At 34.6% G+C, this 21897-nt stretch overlaps 1 protein-coding gene across 1 annotated transcript; it reads left to right on the top strand.

The window, feature by feature from the left end:
• Nucleotides 1-624: 624 nt before the first annotated feature.
• LOC126978984 (uncharacterized) lies at nt 625-20950 on the top strand. The gene is made up of 18 exons (XM_050828123.1): nt 625-806; nt 1723-1910; nt 2874-3118; nt 3830-3965; nt 5578-5728; nt 6107-6263; nt 6411-6543; nt 7524-7693; nt 8038-8099; nt 11139-11345; nt 12982-13166; nt 13775-14019; nt 14524-14659; nt 16314-16461; nt 17824-17980; nt 18366-18498; nt 19077-19246; nt 20768-20950. The coding sequence occupies exons 1-18, from the start codon at nt 642-644 to the stop codon at nt 20884-20886; spliced, it is 2907 nt and encodes a 968-aa protein (XP_050684080.1). The 5' UTR covers nt 625-641; the 3' UTR covers nt 20887-20950.
• The last annotated feature ends 947 nt before the right edge of the window (nt 20951-21897 follow it).

The raw sequence follows: 21897 nt of genomic DNA, 5'->3' as shown, positions 1-21897 counted from the left end.
CCCTATTTTTCAAACAATGTGCTGGATGATACTACATGCTGTTTGAGGATGTTGGTGTTGATGATAGACGAACCGCAAAGTGTCGTTAGCTGCCAGGACTTTGCCGGTGTTGAATTTGATAGGTGATATAGATACTGACGAGGCGACTTCAATAATTTATTATTTCTTTGTAAATAATTGTGTGATATGTACAAAACATTAGAACTTCTATATTTGTAGGTACCTATACCTTAAATTTAAATAGTTCCTAAGTACCTACTGGTAATATAATATATACCTTTTCATATAAAAAAAGAGTCCAAATCTTTCAACTTTGATTCAAAGATTGAAATCAAAATTAGTAGGTACCTACCTATACGGTTGGTATAGGTACTTAGGTACAAACATTATCCCTCCTACACTAGAACGTATTTATTCATGAACATACATTAATAATATAATGCTTATGTTAATGATAGTTTAATAATTGTATACTTAGTAAGATAGTGCATGTAAATTTTTTACCATTTACTTGCGAGTTTAAGAGTCATGCTGTTTTCACTTTAGATAGGACATCAACTTGATATAGGTACAGCACATGTTGTATCCAAATATTTTTTTTATTAAATATGAACGGTCTTACAATAATTATTTCAACTTTTATGAACGGATTGATGACGGTTCAAAGTGTGCAATATTTTCGCTTAAGACAAAGTTCGGGGGGCCTACATCCTAGCTCTTCTGACGATAATCATATCACCTCCGGGCACTGGTTGCAGCAAAAACTTGACCATTTCAATACATTGGACACGCGGACATGGAAACAGGTATTTTTATCTCGTTATTTCAGTACTATATATGAATATATTGTATGTATATTGAAGTGTTAGTTTGGAAACGCCACCATGTCAGTCTGTCTCCAGGATCAGTTCTTGAAGCCTATCCGCAGCGGGGAGTCAAAGGCGGTGTCATATCGGCTAAGCTATTTACCGCTGCATTGAAAGATGACTTTAAGCTTCTGGACTGGAAGGGGATTGGCATCAAAATAAACGGCGAATACATCACTCACCTTCGATTCGGAAACGATATGGTATTCATTACAGATACCATGGAAGACTTAAGCCATAATATGCTCGATCTCGGCCTCAATACACCTCCACTAGGAGCTCAAAATGAACATGGACAAGATGAAGATCATGTCTAATGCCCATGTCGCACCTACACCCGTAACATCTGGGATCGGTACTCTTGAAATTGTTGACGAGTACATCGTTCGTTGACAAGTACGTCGTTCGTTGACGAGTAGTCTACCTTGGACAAATAATCCGGTTGGGCAAGTCCAATTTCGCGAAAGAGGTCCCTCATAAAATCCCACTCGTATGGCCAGCGTTTGGGAAGCTCCGTAAAATCATCTCGTCCAAAATACCACAGCGTCTGAAGACGAAGGTTTTTAACAAGCGTTTGTTGCCAGTGATGACATACGGAACGTACGTGCGTGCGAACGTGCTATACTCGGAGTGTCCCTGTGAGATCGAAATGAGGAGATTCGTAGGAGAACCAAAGTTACCGACATAGCCGAGATGGTTGCGAAACTAAACTGGCAGTGGGCAGGGCACATAGCTGGACGGAGAAATGGCCATTGGGGCGGTAATGTCCTCAAATGGCGACCACGTACCGATAGACGTAATGTTGATTGACCCACCACAAAAGGTAATAAAATATTGATTTAATTATTTGTTTTAGCGATATTTTGTTAATGATAGCTTCTTCGATTCTAATGAAGCAGGACCAATATTTTTGATGGTTGGAGGCGAAAGTGAAGCTAATCCTCAATGGATGATCAGAAGCACATGGATTAATTATGCTCAGAAATTTAAAGCACTTTGCCTTATGCTTGAACATCGCTACTACGGGAAGAGTCAGCCAACACCGTAAATACTAATTTAATATTTTTTATAAGTAACTTTTGTACGTGGATTGTGTTATTAATATTAATTCAAATTGCAATATTGTGAATAAATTAAAAATAAAGTCATATCATATACCTACGTCCGAATACACCATATACCAGAATATATTAACGCTAACGAGGTCAGTTAAACTCATTTTTCTCAGATTTCATTGCGGATGGCGCCATTCGAAAGCGCTTGATGAAACTTAGATTTTGAATACAATTCAGATAATTTTAAGTAATCTCAAAAAAAACAACGAAAAATGATTTTCATATTTTGTGTCGTTTTTTTGGAATAACTTTTAAACTGCTTTACCGATCGATCAATCAGCTCTTAACATGAAAAAACCACGTCGATCGCCACCAAGCCGGTCAAAATCGGTTGATTTGTTCGTGACTTGACGTTGACGAAAGAAAACCGAAAAAAAGTGTTTTTAGGGAATGACTTCGAAATTCCTATTTCAATCAATTGAAACTCAAAGAAAAAACTGCATCGAATGCCGCCAACCGCATGAAAATCGGTTCATTCATTCAAAAGGTACTGCCGTGTGAAAATAAAAAAAAATGTGTTTTATTAAACTTCGAGACTTTTATTAGACTGTTAGAAGTTTAAAAGAAGTCTGGTCGTGATAAGTACAATTTGAAGCATTTCGGTATGGAATTAGCGGGAGTTGCAGGGATGGCCTTTAGGGTCAACCGATTTTATAATTTTTTAAAGTGTCCAGTGAGTTTCTTCTATTTTCTTTACATGGGCTCTACTTTTTGATTGAAGACTTAAAAGCGAACAGTTCAAGCTTTTTTGAGTTTGAGCTTAAAGGCCTTAAGACGTAGAAGATATTCCTGAAAATTTAAATGGCAAACTGCGCAACGATTACGATCCGAAGTTTTTACACTACTTGAAATCTAATTATGCATATATAATGTAAAATAATGCATGTTCTAGTGATTTGAGTGTGGAAAACCTGCAATATCTGTCATCACAACAAGCACTCGCTGACATCGCGTACTTCATTGAAACAATGAATAAACAATACCAGCTGAATGACAGTAAGAAAGCAAGGAAGTGGGTGGCGTTTGGAGGATCGTATGCTGGTGCCTTGGCGGCCTGGCTGCGAGTCAAATACCCTCATCTGGTGTTCGCATCCGTGTCTTCAAGTAGCCCTTTATATGCTAAATTAGACTTTAGAGGTATGGCCGACTTCGACCGCTTAGAGTAATGTGACCTATAGGATTAATGTTTATAATTAAGTTAATAGGTAGTTTATATTGAAAATACAATGGTGCTAAATCCAAGCGCTGCTTACGACTTGTCAATCAGAATTGGTTACAGTAATTATAGATTCGCATTTCTTCTATATATAGCTGTGTCGCCGTTAGATAAATTCTTCACCCTCTCGGCCCATCATCCTCACGATCTCTGCTGAGGAGACCGACATCACAACACAACAGTACACTAATTGTACATTTTGTAGAAGAAATAATTTAATGATTTTCCCAATAAATAATAGTATTACAAGTTAAAAATATGTTTCTAAATTATATTATTCATTAAACTAATTATGTAATTTATAAATTATTATTATTAAATAGATGTGGTGGTAGTTCTGCGCAAATTTATAATTCATAAAATTAAATTTTATAGACAACAATGCAGTTGAACTTAGCTAGCACACAAGGTTATTATACGGTACATAATAACATAAACTAAGATTCTTCACATTGTAGAATACGAACTTGAGATTTCCGTTGAGCTTCTTTCTGATACCACTCGGTATAATTAGCTTAACGTATATGTGATACAGTTAAAAGATTTAATTGACTATTCAAAAGTGTTTTTTGATAACGTACTTTAGTATATATGTGTAGCAGTTCTACAGTTACATAATTTTTTCATTGTAGAATATTTTGTTGCTGTTGAACAATCATTAAAAGAAAAGACTTCGAGTGTTGAATGTGGGAACAAAGTAAAGATGGCTCATGAACAGTTGGTTGCTCAAATGAAGACAAATCCGAGCGCTGTTGAAAAGGATTTTAAGTATGTATATGTATTGTTATAGTTATTTGACATTCTAACTAGTACCAGTTATATATAAACTATACATACAGTTATGATAATATTAATATTATAATTAGTAACCTGTTAATGTTATATTGTTTTAGTTATTATAATTTTATTAATTGTAATATCATATAACTACATGCAAAATCTTAGCGATGTCGGCTTTATTATGAAGTATATAATTTCGTATTATTAAGTTAAGGTAGTATGGTAACTCTTAGGTATTGCTCTCAGCTATTACTTTTCAGGCGGTTCTTCATAGAGTACTTTAAGCTCTTCTTGTTGGAGCAGTCAAAAGTGATAGACTTGCTGGTCACCCTACTGCCCTAGTGTTATAGATCATTTAGTATTACTATATATATCTAACGTGATAAATAAGTGTATACAAAATAATCGTCTATCTCTCATAGTTCAGGTAGCGTTGGTAAAAATATTTCGTTCGACCGTGTTTTCTCCGACTTACTTCACAAATCCAACTACCGCGCAAAAGTCTTTTAATTTTTTTTGGGTTAATTAGGTATTATTAGTATAGATTATTCTTACAAAATATAGTTACCAATGAAGAAAAAAATTATTACCACACGATTTACCTTCGATTGCGAGCATCAAGATGACCATGACATGATGGTAAATAATCACCGCCCCTCTTGATTCTTGTACCACAAGAAAAAACACAGAACCGATTCAGGGTGTTAGTTTGTGGACTTAAGTTTTTTGGGAACATTTAGGACTGCACCTGGTGTTATTTTTTATTAACCTGCCTTCAAACTGTAACTGTTGCGCTTCAATTATTCAATATTCCGTTGAAATAAACATACAAAAAATCTTTTTATTTTGTCCCTTCAACATATACATCAAGTCAGCGCTTCATACATCCCTCCATACAGGCACCCTTTGGAATTGTTTTCAGTAGTATCTTTAAAAAATTATAATTGATAGCCTCGAAGAAGTAATTTGGGTTTGTGAAAAAAAAGAAGGAGTTGTGCTCGTGATAACGTTGGTGAACCTTATGACAAAAGCGACAACCAAGGCGATATTAATAATAAGAAATACTACATGACTGGCCTCTACTATATACCACTGGACTGGCGGCTGTCAAAGTGCTTTTGTGCCTGTTTGATATTCGCCATTTTGGCGCTGTTGGCCATGCAGCGAGAGTCTGCGGTACTAAAACTAGTGATGACAACCTAATGGTCAACATAGATGGTGGGAAACTATTTACAAAAATAATGTATACTTTATCACGTTGATTCTTTAAGTATAAATCACACGGAAAACGAACGAAATTAATTCAAAATGTAAAATACTTCAGAGTATTGTAAGTTCCTTCGCAGCCATTTGTATTATACGTCAAAATTAATTCTCTAGACGTTGTCAAACATATGGAACAGCCTGTCCAGTAGTATTTATACAGGTCAGTGTCAAACACACTGTTAGTCAACCCGAGAGGACTTTCACCGAGCCAGCACAGGCAGCGCGGCGGCTCAGTCTCATTGAATACCCACAAATTTTATTAAATCCTTTTGTGCAATAATCATCAATTGTGTATCTTTGTTAAGTAAATAATAATTATGTTTTATATTGATAGGTCCTGCAGTCAGCCATTCTCAACAATGACCACAGATGACGTAAAGGTTTTTTACAATTCAGTTGCACAAAATTTCGCTCAAATTGTTCAGTACAATGAAGTGAATAGATTGAACTTACAACCTGAATTTCAAAATGTCACCATTAATACTGTGAGTTAAACATTAATCCACTCTTATAGTTCTCTAGCCTAACAGGGTAATATTACTAGTGTTGTTTGCTAATAGTTAGTGAGATAATGAAGTTATTATGAACCGAACTTCCTACAGCGATGTGTTTCATGGAATAGAAGGCAAACGAGTGTAATGCATTTCTTTGTTTCGGTTTTGAGGGCGCCGTAACTAGCGCAATTACTGGGCTTATGGGCTTAACATCTTGATGTGACGATTGCAATTGTGACGCCGCTCAGAATAGGCGGCTCAATCAAGAATCCGAATTATAGACGGGGTTCTAATTCACAATTAGGTGATTTTTTTTATATTTATAAGCTTATATGTAAAACTTTTTGAAGGAATGATATATAAACGCAGGTTTGCGATATGTTCACAAAGGCAGGTGATGAACCATATGAAGCCCTCGTCAAGCTAAACGACTTAATAATTAGGATGGGAAACGCAGATTGCATTGATTACAAATATGACACATTGATATCAGACCTTAGAAATACGACGATAACGGTGGACCTAGGTACGTTAAAACTTACACAGGAAACACTAGGTATGTGTAGTAATGTAAGCAAATAATAAATATGTGTTAAGTACATTTATGTGAAGAAACAACTTATAATTTAAGGTAAGAACATCGTAAGTTATTATTTTTTTGTTTATATTGTAGGTCGCCAGTGGACATATCAAACGTGTACAGAATTTGGATTCTATCAAACATCCAGTGACGTAGTGCCTTTGTTCGGTGACTACTTCCCGATTGATCTGTTTGTGAAACAATGTCAGGATATTTTTGGAACCATGTAAGAATATTTTGCTTCTATCTGCATTTTGCTCTTTCTCTCTTTGCATTCTCTATCTCTCTTTTTAATGGATCTTCCGTCCTTAGATCTTGTTAACCTGTTAATAAGTGTTGCCCCACCCTAAGTGGTCATATATTAAAAAATCTTAAGTTGGTAGCAAGACTGGTTTTATTTAAATTCATACTTTTACATTGTACGAATGGCAACAGATTAAACGTCAGATTTACATAAAAACAGGATCGGGGAAAACAAAAATGCAATATATAGGGACAAACTGACATACAGATGTAAATAAATACAGACTACAGATTTACCAATTCTCCCCTACCACGTATCAATGTGTTTTCGATTTTCAATTTTATAATGTAGGCTTACAAGAGGGTACACCTATGGGCTGCGATTATGACATACCATCAGGTGACCCGTATGTATACTTATTCTGGCCACAAATACTGTTACAATAAAAATTAACAAAATATTACATTTGAATTTGGAATCTGTCATTTTTATATGATTGTTCATAGAGTTTTCTCATTTTGGCGCCAATGCATAGTAATTTGTACAATATTTTGCAATATTAAAATGGAGTGGGGTGATAAAGAGAACCGCATCGCTGTGATTGCATTACATAAGTAGAGTCCCTAAAACAATCCGTACGATTGGCACTGAAGAATTTTCCCATGGAAAGAGTGCGTGCATCTATTGATAACAGCGGCCTCAACGTTTAACGGACTGTATTTCAGCCAATGGAGACCACTTCGAATAAGCTTTTTATATTTTAAATTGTTTTATATTTATGTATGAAAATAAGACACAGTAAAAGTAATAAATTTTATTTGCAATTACAAGACTAGGTATGTGCTCGATTAGCCTTCTCTCCCAAAACACGTTCAGTTGCATCTTATCTGCATTTTAAAAGGCCAAATAAGGAGAACCAGGAATTTAAAATAGATTATTGGTTGTTAAAATACTTTTTGCAGTTTGAACGAGACACTCATGCGCTCTCGGATCGATTGGACAAATACCAACTACGGTGGTCTAAATATAGAAGCAAGACGCATAGTGTTCGTGCATGGCTCAATTGATCCCTGGCATGTGTTGGGCATTACTGAATCAAGACTCCCTGAAATGCCTACAATTTTTATTAACGGTATTTTCAAAAAATCATAAATATTGATTAATTATAACTTTTTAATTAGAGCGGGAAAATATATATATATTAATTGGATTATGAAGTTTTTTTTGTTATAAAGGTATATATATAAAGGCCGTCAACGCTCCTGTGATCCTGATTCCTCTGGTGTTGCAAGAGATTGTGGGCGGCGGTGATCACTTAACAACAGGTGACCCGTACGCTCGTTTGTCCTCCTATTCCATAAAAAAAGAAGCGTAGGCATGGACTATTTAATGATATACAAGCAAGACTGATGTTTCATTAATGTATTTTGTTTAGTAAAATCTCCAAATTCTCTAAGTAATGATATTTACTTTCAGGTACAGCCCACTGCGCGAACATGTACGAGAAACGTGATGAGAACTCAAAAGAGTTAACTGAGGCCCGTATACAAATTGAAACGTACTTAGATAACTGGTTAAATAAATAATATTGACACGTTTATTATAGCTATTAATTTGGAGTAAAGTCTATTAGCATTCTGTCTCAGAATACAGAGTTGTGAGTTTTCTGTACCTTACGTACATAGTTCGTACATACACCACAACTGTGATATGGCCGCTGAGTTCTCCTTTCAATCACATATAAAGTAAATTAACTGCTTAGTAAAATAATAGTCAAACAAAATAAAAAACACGCTTTTTTGGAAGTGTCTCTCGCGCAAACTATTCAGCTTAGGAAAAAAATATTTTAGAAACCTCAATATAATTTTGGAAGACCTATCCATAGATACATATATCTAAACCCACACGTATGGGTTTAATGAAAAAAAAATTGAGTTTCATTTCGAAGTATGGGGAACCCCCAAAATTTATTATTTTTATTTTCTATTTTTGTGTGAAAATCTTAATGCAGTTCACAGAATATATCTCCTTACCAAGTTTCAACAGTATATAATAATCGTAACGGATTGTTTTTATAAAAACTGTCATGAATTACTTGTTTAATTGTTAATATTGTATGTAAATAAATAAACGTATATTTATGGTCATAAGATGCATTCATTCTCTCACAGGTAGTAGAGTGGTGATTGACACTTTGCTTATGAAGCTCGGTAGAAGTACTTTTTACCTTAATAAAACATCCATCCCCTTGTTGTGTTTTACGATCTTGCTATTGTTAACAATGTACTTAAAATAAAGAGACTACATTCTATCTATACTAATATTATAAAGCTGCAGTGTTTGTTTGTTTGTTTGAACGCGCTAGTCTCTGGTACTACTGGTCCGATTTGAATGATTCTTTCAGTGTTGGGTAGTCCATTTATCGAGGAAGGCTATAGGCTATGTTTTTTTTTCAAAATTAGGGATCCGTAATAAAATTGCTATTTTGTAACACAAGGTGTAAAATCGAAAACCTATTTTTGCGTGCGCTGCAAAAACTATTGACAATAGAACAAAATGATGTACAGGCTATAATATAGGCAATATTTTATTACTTAATAAAATAACGCTTAATATGGCAAAATAACGTTTGCCGGGTCAGCTAGTAATTTTATAAAGTCCGCTTAGAATTTAATTCATTATTTTATACAAGGTTCGACTACTTCTCTTCATCCATCAGCAAAAATATTAGATTGAACATTTAGTTCCAAAACAAATATTCAGAATTAATTATAATAATAATTATTTATTCAAGACGAATAATAGGTATATGGTATAGAATATTTTGTGCCCTACCCTCTATGGTAGGATAGGTCCTTCCGAAAGGTACACATAAAGTTACTAACTAACCATGATCTTAAAGATTTTGTTAAAGAGTATTTATTTATTTACCTCATAATTTTATTAAATTTACTAAAATAGTTACTTAGAAGCGTTTGCTGAATTAAATTCATATTGTGACTGAGCAAAGCGTGGTAATTCTGTTATTATCATTAGAGTTTATATTACTTTTTACATGAAATCGTGAAATTATTCCATAAATATATTGCTGGCGGACACTGAGAAGTTTACTCTCTTCATGTTATTGGTTGGTTGGGTACCTAAACGGCTTATTGAATTATTAATTTATAGCATTTTAATCGCTAACTTCACTCAACGCTACACCTGAAGATTAAATAATTTGATAAATTAACTGACAATGATAGAGCTGAATTATATTATCTTATTCTATATTTGCAATCGTATATTATTTCGTGGTAATGCCGATACTATATTTGTATTGCAGAAAATGGGTTGTTTTCGCTATTTATTCATATTATCATTAAGAGGATAATTTAAGAAATTAATTTATTAACTACAATATTATTTAGTATAGCTACGGCTATAGGCTATTATTATAAGCTACAGCCTCTGAATATATTCCTCATGTTAATATGTAGGTATATAATAAATTAATAAACAATGTTAGTTTATGTTTATTCGTAATGTGACCAGGAACAAACATAAACTTGTTGTGCCTACTACTCGGTTATGTCGAGTCAAAATTTATTTTATTGGGTGATATATATGGTTTCACGAACTGATTCCAGAAATGTACCAAAATGTGTTGCGTAATTCAATAGAATTTTGTATATATATTAAATGATTTTGTGGTTAACTCAAATAAAATAAAATCAAAACAAAACAAATGTTATTTTATTAATGTAGGAAAATAAATTATTCTTTTAAATGTCGAACTCAACCATTTTACTATTTACCGTCATTCGGAAAAGTTGAGAGGAAGTAACAAGAAACTCATTGCCACGCCTTTAAATCAATATTAGGTACCTTTATCATCATAGAAAATATTTTCAAATAATATATCTAAAGTGACGTAACTTTAATCTAACTATAAGGAATTGAAAAAATAAAAATGGTTCCGAGTGAGCCCGTTCCAGTCCACAAGCTTAAAGACATCTTCCAATGCAGCGGTGATGAGACATCGCCTTGTCTGACTCCCCGCTTTGAGAACTGATCCTGGAGATGGATTGACAAGGTGGTGGTTCCATACTAACACTTGAACTCTTCGATATATCGATAATCAATCTGGCACCTCTGTAGAGACTGAAGCACCAAAATCAGATAATGCAATTAATTTTATTTAAAAAAAAATGGATCACCCGTTTATCTCCGGTCAGTGGATCCATCTCTTTTGTAATAGGATTTGACGTGCAATAAATGATTTTGGAATTCAATTTCTAATATGTAAAAGTATTTAATTTGAATAACACTCGTGTATGGGCTTCAGGAGATTAAGTTAGAAAGTAAGTATATAGTTTTTAATTATTATGTAGTTGAATTTTTTTAACTTATAGATAACCTCCAAGCAATAAATTCATTTGATACCTATTACAACAGTACATTCGTTTCATATTAACATATTTTAATTATATAGATAGCGGTTATGCATTACATATTCACACTAACAGCTTGCTTGTAGGGATTAAGTAGTTGAGTTTGATTTAAACTATTTATGTGCGACCTCTGTATTTAATTAGTTTTATAAAATGTATTATCTCCATTATTGCGTGATGGTTATCTTGTTTGATTCATTTGAGTGCTGGAAACATTTTCGTGTGAAACGTTTTTCAGGAGAACATAAAGCAGTGAGTGCAGATATCGACCAGCATGGTATTGTACCTGCTAAGTGGTTTATGCAAAAACTTGATCATTTCACCCCAACAGATGAGCGAATGTGGAAGCAGGTATTGTTTATTTTTATTTGTAAAATATGTTACTTCTGTGTTTTACACTTATTTTACATATTTCACATATTACGTATATAGCGAAAGAGAACATTCAATATCTGAACGTTTGTTTAAAATATTAGGAAAAACTTCCTAGAGAGTAAATCTTGCATGGTCGCAGAAGAATTTCACTATCAGGCGATATTTTAACAACGTGATTATCTAGTTTATGCTTAAAGCAGAATACAGCGAGCATTATTCAACTTAACTGATTAAGTGGTGTAGTGCTAGTTAACAAGATGTGACTGAGCCATGCTTTGGTGGAATCTACGACTACGACTCAAATCAAACTCCAATATACACAAACATAATTTTGAAATAGTCGTGGAAGACAACTAAGCAAACGGGTCTCCTGATTGTAAGCACCGCTCTGTTGTAACAACAGAGGAATGACAAGAACGATGCCGGCCTTATAAAGCGTCAAATAAACGTGGCGGACGAGGATCGAACCGGCAGCTTCTTGGTGAGAGTCAATGGTTCAATCTATTGCGCCACTGACGACACACATTCTTGGAACCTGTGGTTGAAACGTTTCTGACTTTATGAGAGCTGAAGACTGGTCGTCATTTAGTGCCGATCTTAATGTGCTGGATTATAATTTGTGGTTAGAGAGATCTATGATATGCTCCGCATAGACCTTGGCATCCAATCCATAAAATGACTAAAAGGACTATGTGAGGGTCAATTGAGAACATTAGTTTCATATCATTTAAGTAATTATTTTAATATATATTTAAACTTATGGACACAACATTACTAAATGTTTAATGTACATAATAGAAAAAAAGTGATTTGCTGTTCGTTAGGTCTTGCTAAAATTCAACACGGATTGGACTGACTAGAATGTTTTGTTTTGTTAATTCTAATACAGCGGTGCGTGGTTTGAAAATAAAAATAAAAAGTAATTAAACCGTTATTAATATTCAGTTGTGTATTGAGCAGTGAAATTCGGTAATTTTTTTATGGTAACACATATAAATACCAAAGGAAATATAAAATTCACAATATGTCTCGTTCTTAAAACCGTGGTCAAATGGTCAAACTATTTTAATTAAAGAAAAATATGTCTTTGTATGTTTTTGGCAATCTTTTGGAACAGGGGAATAGATACAAATACGAACCCTTTATCTGTGAGCTACAGTTGTTCCTATCGTACTCTATGGGAAAGATCAAAGGTGAGGGAGATAATTTTAATACCTATTTCTCAATAATGATGTGACATGTGGGTTGTCTTTGCATCTTCTGTCTGCATTTATCTCGAGGAGTGCTCAGAAGATTTGTTCGGGTGATGCCAGCAGCTGAATTCTACCACCGAAGGTAATGACGTTAAATGTGTAATGCCCCCGCATCATATTGACGTCTGGCATTCTACAACCTCGTACAGCTACTGGCCGGTAACGCATCTGTTGTTGCGAATGTCCATGAGCGGTTGCCTTACCATTTTTCATCGCTTGTCTGTTTCCCCTCTTTTACGACAAATTTATCTCAGACTGTCGGTGTGTCGGTCACATTCTTCTGCGTTTTGAATAAAATTTTGATTATTTTATAATTAATATTTATCGTAATTATAATGACATTGTTAGTATCTTTTTAGCGCTACTTTGTGGATGACACCTTCTTCGATTTCAAAAACGGGCCAATATTTTTGAGGGTTGGAGGAGAATCAAATGCTAACGCCCAATGGATGGTCAGTGGACCATGGCACTATAATGCTCAGGAATTTAAAGCACTTTGTATCACATTGGAACATCGTTATTATGGAAAAAGTCATCCAACAAAGTAATTAAAAAGTTTCTATAAAATAGTTAATGTAAATATTCCTTACTTATTTACTCACAATATCATTTTCTCTTATTTCATACCATTTATTTTGCTTGTTTTATATGATATTTTATCGTCAGCTCACTGTTATGATCTTAAGTTTACACCAGGGGATGGCTATTTATCAAATATGAGTAAGTATATAGTAAGTACGTAGACATAATGAATATCGAAAATTTTGATTTGTTAAACACTTAAGTTTTTCGTTAAAAAAACAGTCATTCTATTAAAAAAAATATTAAGAAAATAGTAAAACCAATACTTAAAACAAAATTAAAAACATGTGTTAATGAAAAAATTTATAGTTAACAACACTTCTTCACGCGTGGTAGAAGTGTAACCTTCAAAAGTTTTGGATTCAATGTAATGAGACGAAAGAAATATTTCGGGGAGAGGATAATTGCAGGTATTAGTAATGATCATAGTGATACAAAGTTCGATAGTTATTTTACATTTTATTAGTATATATTACATAGATTTATTCAGACTCAGAGCTTACATTTTCGTTAAATGATACAAGAGGCTTAGGTAACTAAAGTGTATATTATGTTGTATCTATGTTGTAGTGACTTGAGTGTGGAAAACCTGCAATATCTGTCATCACAACAAGCACTCGCTGACGTCGCGTACTTCATTGAAACAATGAATAAACAATACCAGCTGAATGACAGTAACAAAGCAAGGAGGTGGGTGGCGTTTGGAGGATCGTATGCTGGTGCCTTGGCGGCCTGGCTGCGAGTCAAATACCCTCATCTGGTGTTCGCATCCGTGTCTTCAAGTAGTCCTTTACATGCTAAATTGGATTTTAAGGGTAGGCACAATAAATAATTTCTTTTCTTATAAATTTTATTTTATTAAAAGTTACAATCATCGCATTGAGTGCTTTGCTTTAGAAAGAAGTTTTTTGTATGACAATAAGGGACGAGACGAGCAGGACGTTGAGCTGATGGTAATTTATACGTCATGCCCATTGCAATGCAGTGCCGCTCAAGAATCTTGGAAACCTAAAAAATCTGAGCAGCACTACAATTGCGCTCGTCACCGTGAGACATACGATGTTGTGTCTCATTTGCCCAGTAATTTCACTAGCGACGGCGCCCTTCAGACCGAAATACAATAACACTTACACATTACTGCTTCATGGCAGAAATAGGCGCCGTAGTGATACCCATAATCTAGGCGGCATTCTGTGCAAAGAAGCCTCGCATTAGTAAAATGGTTACGGTAGTCATTCAACTTATTAGGTAACTTGTCTATATATAAAACAATTGCCTAAATAAACATTATATTATATTCATTCATTATCGTCTTTTAGAGTATTATGAAGGATTCAGACAGGCATTGCGGGCCAAAACGTCAAGCCTTGACTGTGAAAATAAAATAAAAGAGTCTCATAAGGAACTGGTGGACATGATAAAGAAGAATCCGAAAGCTGTTTGGGAGGATTTCATGTATTATGTTTTTTTAATAATAGATATTTATTTTTTAAGTATAATTTTTTTATAAGTATAGATTAGTCACGTAACGCTGTGATTTTGGCTTTTTTTTTTTAATCCAAGATGTCTATGGCTTAAAAAGGCAACAAGCCTTTTTTTACCGACTTGTTAAATTTGTTGGGGAGTGCGGCTGCCACTCTGTATACTTATATAATATATCTGTAACGGTCCTAAATCTGACGTTCTCGTGTAACGCTAGAAAATCTGACGCCTAACTCAAGTAGACAGCCTGCGCAGCGAGCGGCTCCAACGTCCGTTTAAAAACTTCGCTTCAAATTACAGTTCTATTTTCATTTATGGTGTTAATAATTACCGCATCAGATAGATTGTAGTTTTGAAAGTCTTAATTTTTATATTTAACTTGGCACCAACTTTCGAACGCTGTTGCGATTGTTTTTTGTTTTAAATTTTTACCTTGTTTTAAATTGTACACCTTTTTTGTTGTTGTTGTAAATTTGTTAATTATTTACGATCCTTCAACACGAAATCTCCTTAAGACTTGTACTGCCTTATAAATTTACAGGAATAAAAATTCTGGCATAATATACCTGTAAAAGTATAAGGTTATCTTTGTAGTGGCAATGCTGCAAGCTGCTTCACGTGCAGACTGCGAATTTGATGTTTTTATTGTTATAATATTTTGTATTATAATTTAGATATTTTTTTGTTGTTTGGTTAGTAGATTTGTTATTGCGTACATAATAAGGTCAATTACTATTGTTTAAATTTTTGCTTCTTTTTTATTTGTTGGTTAAAATATTAATTAGGTATTTTATTTGTTTTGAAAGAGTAGGACAAACAAGCGTACGGGTTATTTAATGTTAAATGACCACCACCAGAGGGGTCATAGGAGGTGACAGGGCTATAGAGGGGTTATAGGAGCGTTGCCAGCCTTTAAGGAAGGTGTACGCGTTTTTTTGGAGGTACCCATGTCGGGGCGATCCCGGGAACACCGCACTAGGAAGCTCATTCCACAGTATTGTTGTACGTGGAACAAATTTCCTTGAAAACCACACTGGAGGAAAGCCACACCTCCTGATGGTGGGGATATTATCGCAATTTGTGGCGTGTCGTGCTAAGGTGGAATTCGGCGGCGGGAATGTAAGAATATCTATACATAGAAATCGAGTTAATAAGTCATCTGATGATTTTTGTTCAATGAGAATCCCGGGAGAACGCCAGAAAGAGAAGAAGATATTAGTTCAACTTCTGGAGCTCTATTTATTTTTTATGTATATTCATAATAATATAACATTCACTTATTTACATACACACACATATAAAGTAGAACTAAGAAATTTGAACTAAATGTAGTGATTACTTAATTACAAATAAACACACTATGTAGCGACATTTCTACGTAAACACTTACCCCCTTATTCATAACAGCCGCTAAGGAGTGTTTTTTTTCATTCTGACTTAGGTCAATAGAAGAAGACTGAGTGAGAATTAGCAATGCTTTAAGTTAGCAGACTATTATTAATAAAGGGGTAAGGGGTCGAAGTATCCACAAAGACGGGGTTCTTGATTACTTCTACTCATGCAGCTCTGCAATAAATATATTATATGACTAAATATAATATATAGCATGACTAAATCCCACTTCCAGATCCTGCGAACCATACTCAAACCCGAGTACTGATGATTTGAATCAATTTTATAACTATATTGCATTCAACTTGGCCGGAATAGTCCAGGACAATGAAATTAACAGACTAAGCATCCCGATTGAATTTAGAAATATCACGATCAACACGGTAAGTTATTTAATATTGCAACAGTACTTGTATTTGGTGATCATTTAACAAGATGAAAGTTATCGCATGCAAGCAATTTCTCGATATGTTTGATGAAAAGATAATAAACAAATAAACTCATGTGATACTACCATTCCTTTCAGTATGAGGCTCCGTTGCACAGGATGCCGGCTAAATTATGGGTACGACAACGGCGCCTGTTTCTGCAGTGAAGCAGTAATGTGTAAGCATTATTGTGTTTCGATCGGAAGGGTGCCGTAGCTATCGAAATAACTGGACAAATGAGACTTAACATCTTATGCATCAAGGTGACGAGCGCAATTGTAGTGCCGCTCAGAAATTTTGGGTTTCTCAAGAATCCTGAGCGGCACTGCATTGTAATGGGCAGGGCGTATCAATTACCATAGCCTAAACACATGGTCGGATTTGGTTCTCGCTCGCACGCCGCTTTGTACTCGGTACGATGCGGATGTCAGTAATAATAATATAATTTTATTTAATTTGTAATAATAATTTCACTAATATTTCCGTTGCAAACGTATATTTTAATTTTTAACGTGTGTTGCTTTTCGTGCGCTATAGATTTGGCAAATAACTTCTGTGCGACTACCTACATATTTCATATTAAATAAGACTTAATTTTGATGAAAAGCGAAATATTATTGGAGGTTATAGAGGTACATACATTAATTAGTATTTGTTGCCGCTTCACGTACTTTCGCCTGTTCTTATAACTTAATTAAGGAAAAAGCCTTTTAGAAAGTTCCTCGAAAGCCGCACTGCAGAGGAGCGCCAGACATCCAGGTGGTGGGACCGATATCCTAATTTGTGGAGTGTCACACAATAAGATTGCGCGTTGAACGCGATGAAAAGGTTCTGCTGATACTGGGGTGCGCCAGACTAGAGATGACAGCAATACTCCATATGAGAACGAACCCGCGCTTTGTAGAGCGCTAGAATGTAGGCCGGGTTGAAGTATTGCCGTGCTCTATTTATGACGCTCAGCTTCTGCGAAGCCAATTTATCGTTACTTACCCTTTTGTATTTTACATCATCTTATTTATCACTATTTGCGCCGCTCCTCTGTCCTTCAAACGAGTGTTTGGAGTGTGGTCAACTGATATGTATGTGATCACCACCTGTTAGGTGACGTCGTCGGTCACCCTCGTAATGTCGGCCTTTTATGAAGACTTTTTTGAAGGTACCCATGTCGTATCGTTATTTATAGAGTACGCAAGCAACTTCATTTCATAGTTTGGACGTGGAAGAAAGCGCCTTAAAATATCATTACATAAACGTTATTTTCATGTGTTGGAACCACTTTTTATTCATTTCACTAATAAATTTGAAATTTTTAATCAGATATGTGACATGTTTACCAAGTCCAACGATAAGGCGTACGATGCACTCGTCAAGGTTATACGTTTGATTGCTAGGATGAGCAATTGGGGTTGTTTATATTATAATTACAAAATTAATGAAATGCAGTTGAAAAATACTACGATAGAGGAAGATTTAGGTTGGTATAAAAATATATAACCTATACAATAAGATTAGTATGAAATTAGATTTTGTGTATCACATATTTTTATCATAAGCATTCCGATATCTGTATTGATACAACCTGTTATGGAGTTAGGGAAATTAAAAAATCGAAGGGATTGGACTAAGGAAGACGTATTATCACTGAACGCACAAAGACTTGGTAGGCGATTACTTCTACCCCCTTCTTATAATGCGCTAGCGAACATGTTTAGTTTTTTTTCTTATTGCACTGAGATTAACAAAACAAATTTGAAAACAGCCTTAATCTTTAAGCCTTATTTGTGAAAAGTCTTAAGTAAATCTTAAGTTTTATTGCATGAGTTATATGCAGTTGATACTGATCTTATTACTTTTATCAGGTCGGCAATGGACATATCAACAGTGTACAGAATTTGGATACTTCCAAACATCGACGGCTGTAGCTGATTTATTTGGTGATAATTTTCCAGTTGACTACGAGATCCGTACGTGTCAGGATTTATTTGGAACAAAGTAATAAACTTTTTGCTATTCCTATGTAGTCGTAAATTATATTTGTTTGAAACTAGCCACAAGTTAGTAAAAGTTTCAGGTCGCAAGTAGTCACTATGAAATGACCTGTTTTTATGTATTGCCATTAATCAGTGTATCGTTCCGTATCTCGAATGACTCTCAAACGCACTTCTTGCGCTAAGAAGCGGATTATCCTATAATTGGATCCTTGAAGGAGACGACGATTTTTTGTCAGTTATTAATGGACACTTATATCAGTACTTTTACCAAAAACTTAAATATTTTAAGACGGTGTACTAGGGAGATTCAACGGGTGGTCTGCTGCCCAATGGAGTTTATTAAATAAACATTTAGTATATGTCACATAACTGTATACTTATAACTATATTTACAATACTACGCTACATAAAATCATTACGTGGAAGCGTACCAAGAATATTGGTAGCATTACCGCGTTGGATGACAAGATACTGGATACTTACATATTTTATTGAATATTTTATAAACTAGAATACCACCATTGGCATCTTTAATGCGCTTTGGTTCTTCCACCACTAAGAATAATAATATATTTAAAGGTTCGATAAAAAATTCATCACCTCTTCAATTGATTGGACTAATAACTACTACGGCGGTCTAAATATAAAAGCAAGACGCGTGCTCTTCGTGCAAGGTTCCATTGATCCCTGGCATGTGATGGGGATTTACAAGTCTCAGTCGAAGGACATGCCCGCAATATTTATAAATGGTAATACTTTTATCTTACATATCATTATAATTTAATTTTAATACTTTTTAAGTAAAAATGCGAAATGAGCGAGACGGTCTCATGGTCCTACCCACCAATGCAGTGTGCTATTGAAGAGACCCAGTTAATTCGAAACCAATTTGGCCTTCTCGATAATCGAGACTTAGCTTTCTGATACCAGGCGAAGCACTTAGAGAAATGTTGTCGAAGAATAGTGGTACAATACATGTTTTATTTTGTGGGCAAAGCGCAAAGTTTAAAGTTCTAGAGGTTAAATTGAACAAGGTTCATCTTAACCCATTCCACGAACTCAAAATTATAGCTCAGCCTAGTGAAGCTCTCTACGAAAAAAGCGATTCACTCGATTGTATGAAACGTTTATAGATTGACAGATGACGGCTATAATCTTGTAAAAAACAGAGATAGCTGAAATCCACTACGTTTTATGCAACTGTTCGCTTTCAAATTTAGGATTATACTTCGTGGCCAATCGCAATACTGCAATTACTACTATTTCAAACTTATGTCAAATGACTGCACATTTCATACTAAACTAAATTTCAATTTTTACTTAGACAGTCATTGTCGGGAAAATAAAATTTAGGCATACGTAGCTTAATACGTAGTCTCAAATTCGTATTTTATTGTTACCAATTGTATTGATTACAATTCTTTTAATCTCAACAAAAGTTTCGTAACCATAAATATGAAACTTCTTCCAAACCATCCGCTCAAATTGTGGCATTGCTGCGGAAGGCTTGGATCAACGAACGATTGCTAGAAATATGAAAAAAACAGTCTACGTTTTCCAAAGTATACCGAAGGTTTGAAGAGATAGGTTCTTACAAAAGGAGACCCAGTACCGGCATAACCCAAGCATTCACACGTCGTGGCGACCAATTTATTGTTTCAACTTCCGTTTCAACAGACCTGAATGTGGTGCGTGGAGTAAACGTGAGTGCACGAACAATAAGATGGATGCTTAAGAAGGCGGCAATCACCCCTTTTAGACCAGCAAATCAAAATTAGAAATCCAAAGCTGTCTGCAGCTCACAAGCAAGTGAACATTTTAATTGAACTGAAGAGCAATGGGTCTCCATATTGTTCACGGATGAATATAGGACATGTTTATATGTGCAGACGGGCGCTGCAGAAGAGTCTATCGTCGACGTGTGATATGCTCAAAGTTGCATTGAGGAGTGTGATGCTTTTGGAGGCAGTTCTTGTATGGTGTGGGGGCATTTCGATTATACACCTTAATTTTTTTAATAATAGAACCTAAATCGATTATTATTACATTTTCATTTTGTTCAAAAAATTTAATGATCTCCTACAGACACATGTTATCGAACCAATAGGTTTCAATTTGTATAAAGAGTTTGCATACTTGGTTAAAATTTTTATTTCAAAGGCTTCTTGAACATTGATGTAGTTCATGAGTCCGTCAGTGTACTAATTCTTTCGTAATTAACAGCGGTTGCCTATTCCTATGCCATAAATATCTAAATAACATGTTTTCAGGTACTTCTCATTGCGCCGATTTGTATAACGAACGCGACGAAGATTCTAAAGAGTTGGTCGCAGCACGTTTGAAAATCAGAGAATACTTAGAAACCTGGCTTGCACAGCCCTGGACTTAAATGTTTTGTAACTAGTAACAGGTTCAATGAAATGATCATTAAAAGCAATTCATAAATAATTTAATCAATGTATTATTTCGATTTTAACTTTATTATTCTTATTTTGTATTATTAAAATAAGTAATTCTAGTAATCTTAAAAATGTTTGCAATAATGTAATTTTCGTGATATTATGTACAGATGATGATGAAATACTCAAAAACTTTTAGTTAATTTATACATTTTTAGAGTTGTTGAAGGTTTAATTGAAATAAAATTATTTAACTTTATTTATATCCTTTAGAAAAGAGCCAAGTTGACTCAACTAATCAGTTTATGATCATTTCCTCTACGATCAGCTCGACTCTTTGGCATCGCGTAGAATATTATGACTGTTCATAGTCAGTACATTTATGAAAATTTAATATACGTTCACAAAAATCGTCACCTTAATAGTGATTTTCATTATTATAACACTAGATTTAAAGGTTTGCTTGTAACTAATTCTAGTAAGCGTCATAAGATACATAATAGCTTTAAGGGTAGATGTATACAATTTTATAATAAGTCCCAGCCACTGTTTAGGCATTCTCTATAAATAAATTTATATGTTTTATTTAAAAAATGGCTCTGTCGTAAATCCTACTACTCCACAGCTGAATATCTATGACCGGACAGCCTCGGACTAGATTATGATTATTTTATAGCAATAGCAATGACAGTACAATATTGTATATTTTTATTAAAAAGAGCGCAAGAAGAGAATGCTGGGAGAGTTTCTTGCGCCACTTCTTCTTTCTCAGAGCGCCATATGTTTCTGAAGCGGTAGTAGTATCTAGTATATACCTATAGAAATGACATCAAAAAGAATTCTAAAGAAATCAATTTTGAGAATATAAATGCCTTTTAATAGTCTTTTCCTATTATCATGCGCAAAGTTCGATTTTGCGAAAATAATTATAGTGGTCGAACTTTGCGCAACTGAATAGGAAAAATAGTATACGATACTTGTGCGCACGTAAGTCGTTCTAG

Source organism: Leptidea sinapis, chromosome Z (genome assembly GCF_905404315.1).
Source record: "Leptidea sinapis chromosome Z, ilLepSina1.1, whole genome shotgun sequence".
NCBI lineage: Eukaryota > Metazoa > Arthropoda > Insecta > Lepidoptera > Pieridae > Leptidea > Leptidea sinapis.
The sequence above is the reverse complement of the archived record's forward strand: the minus strand, read 5'-3'. Positions and strand labels throughout refer to the sequence as shown.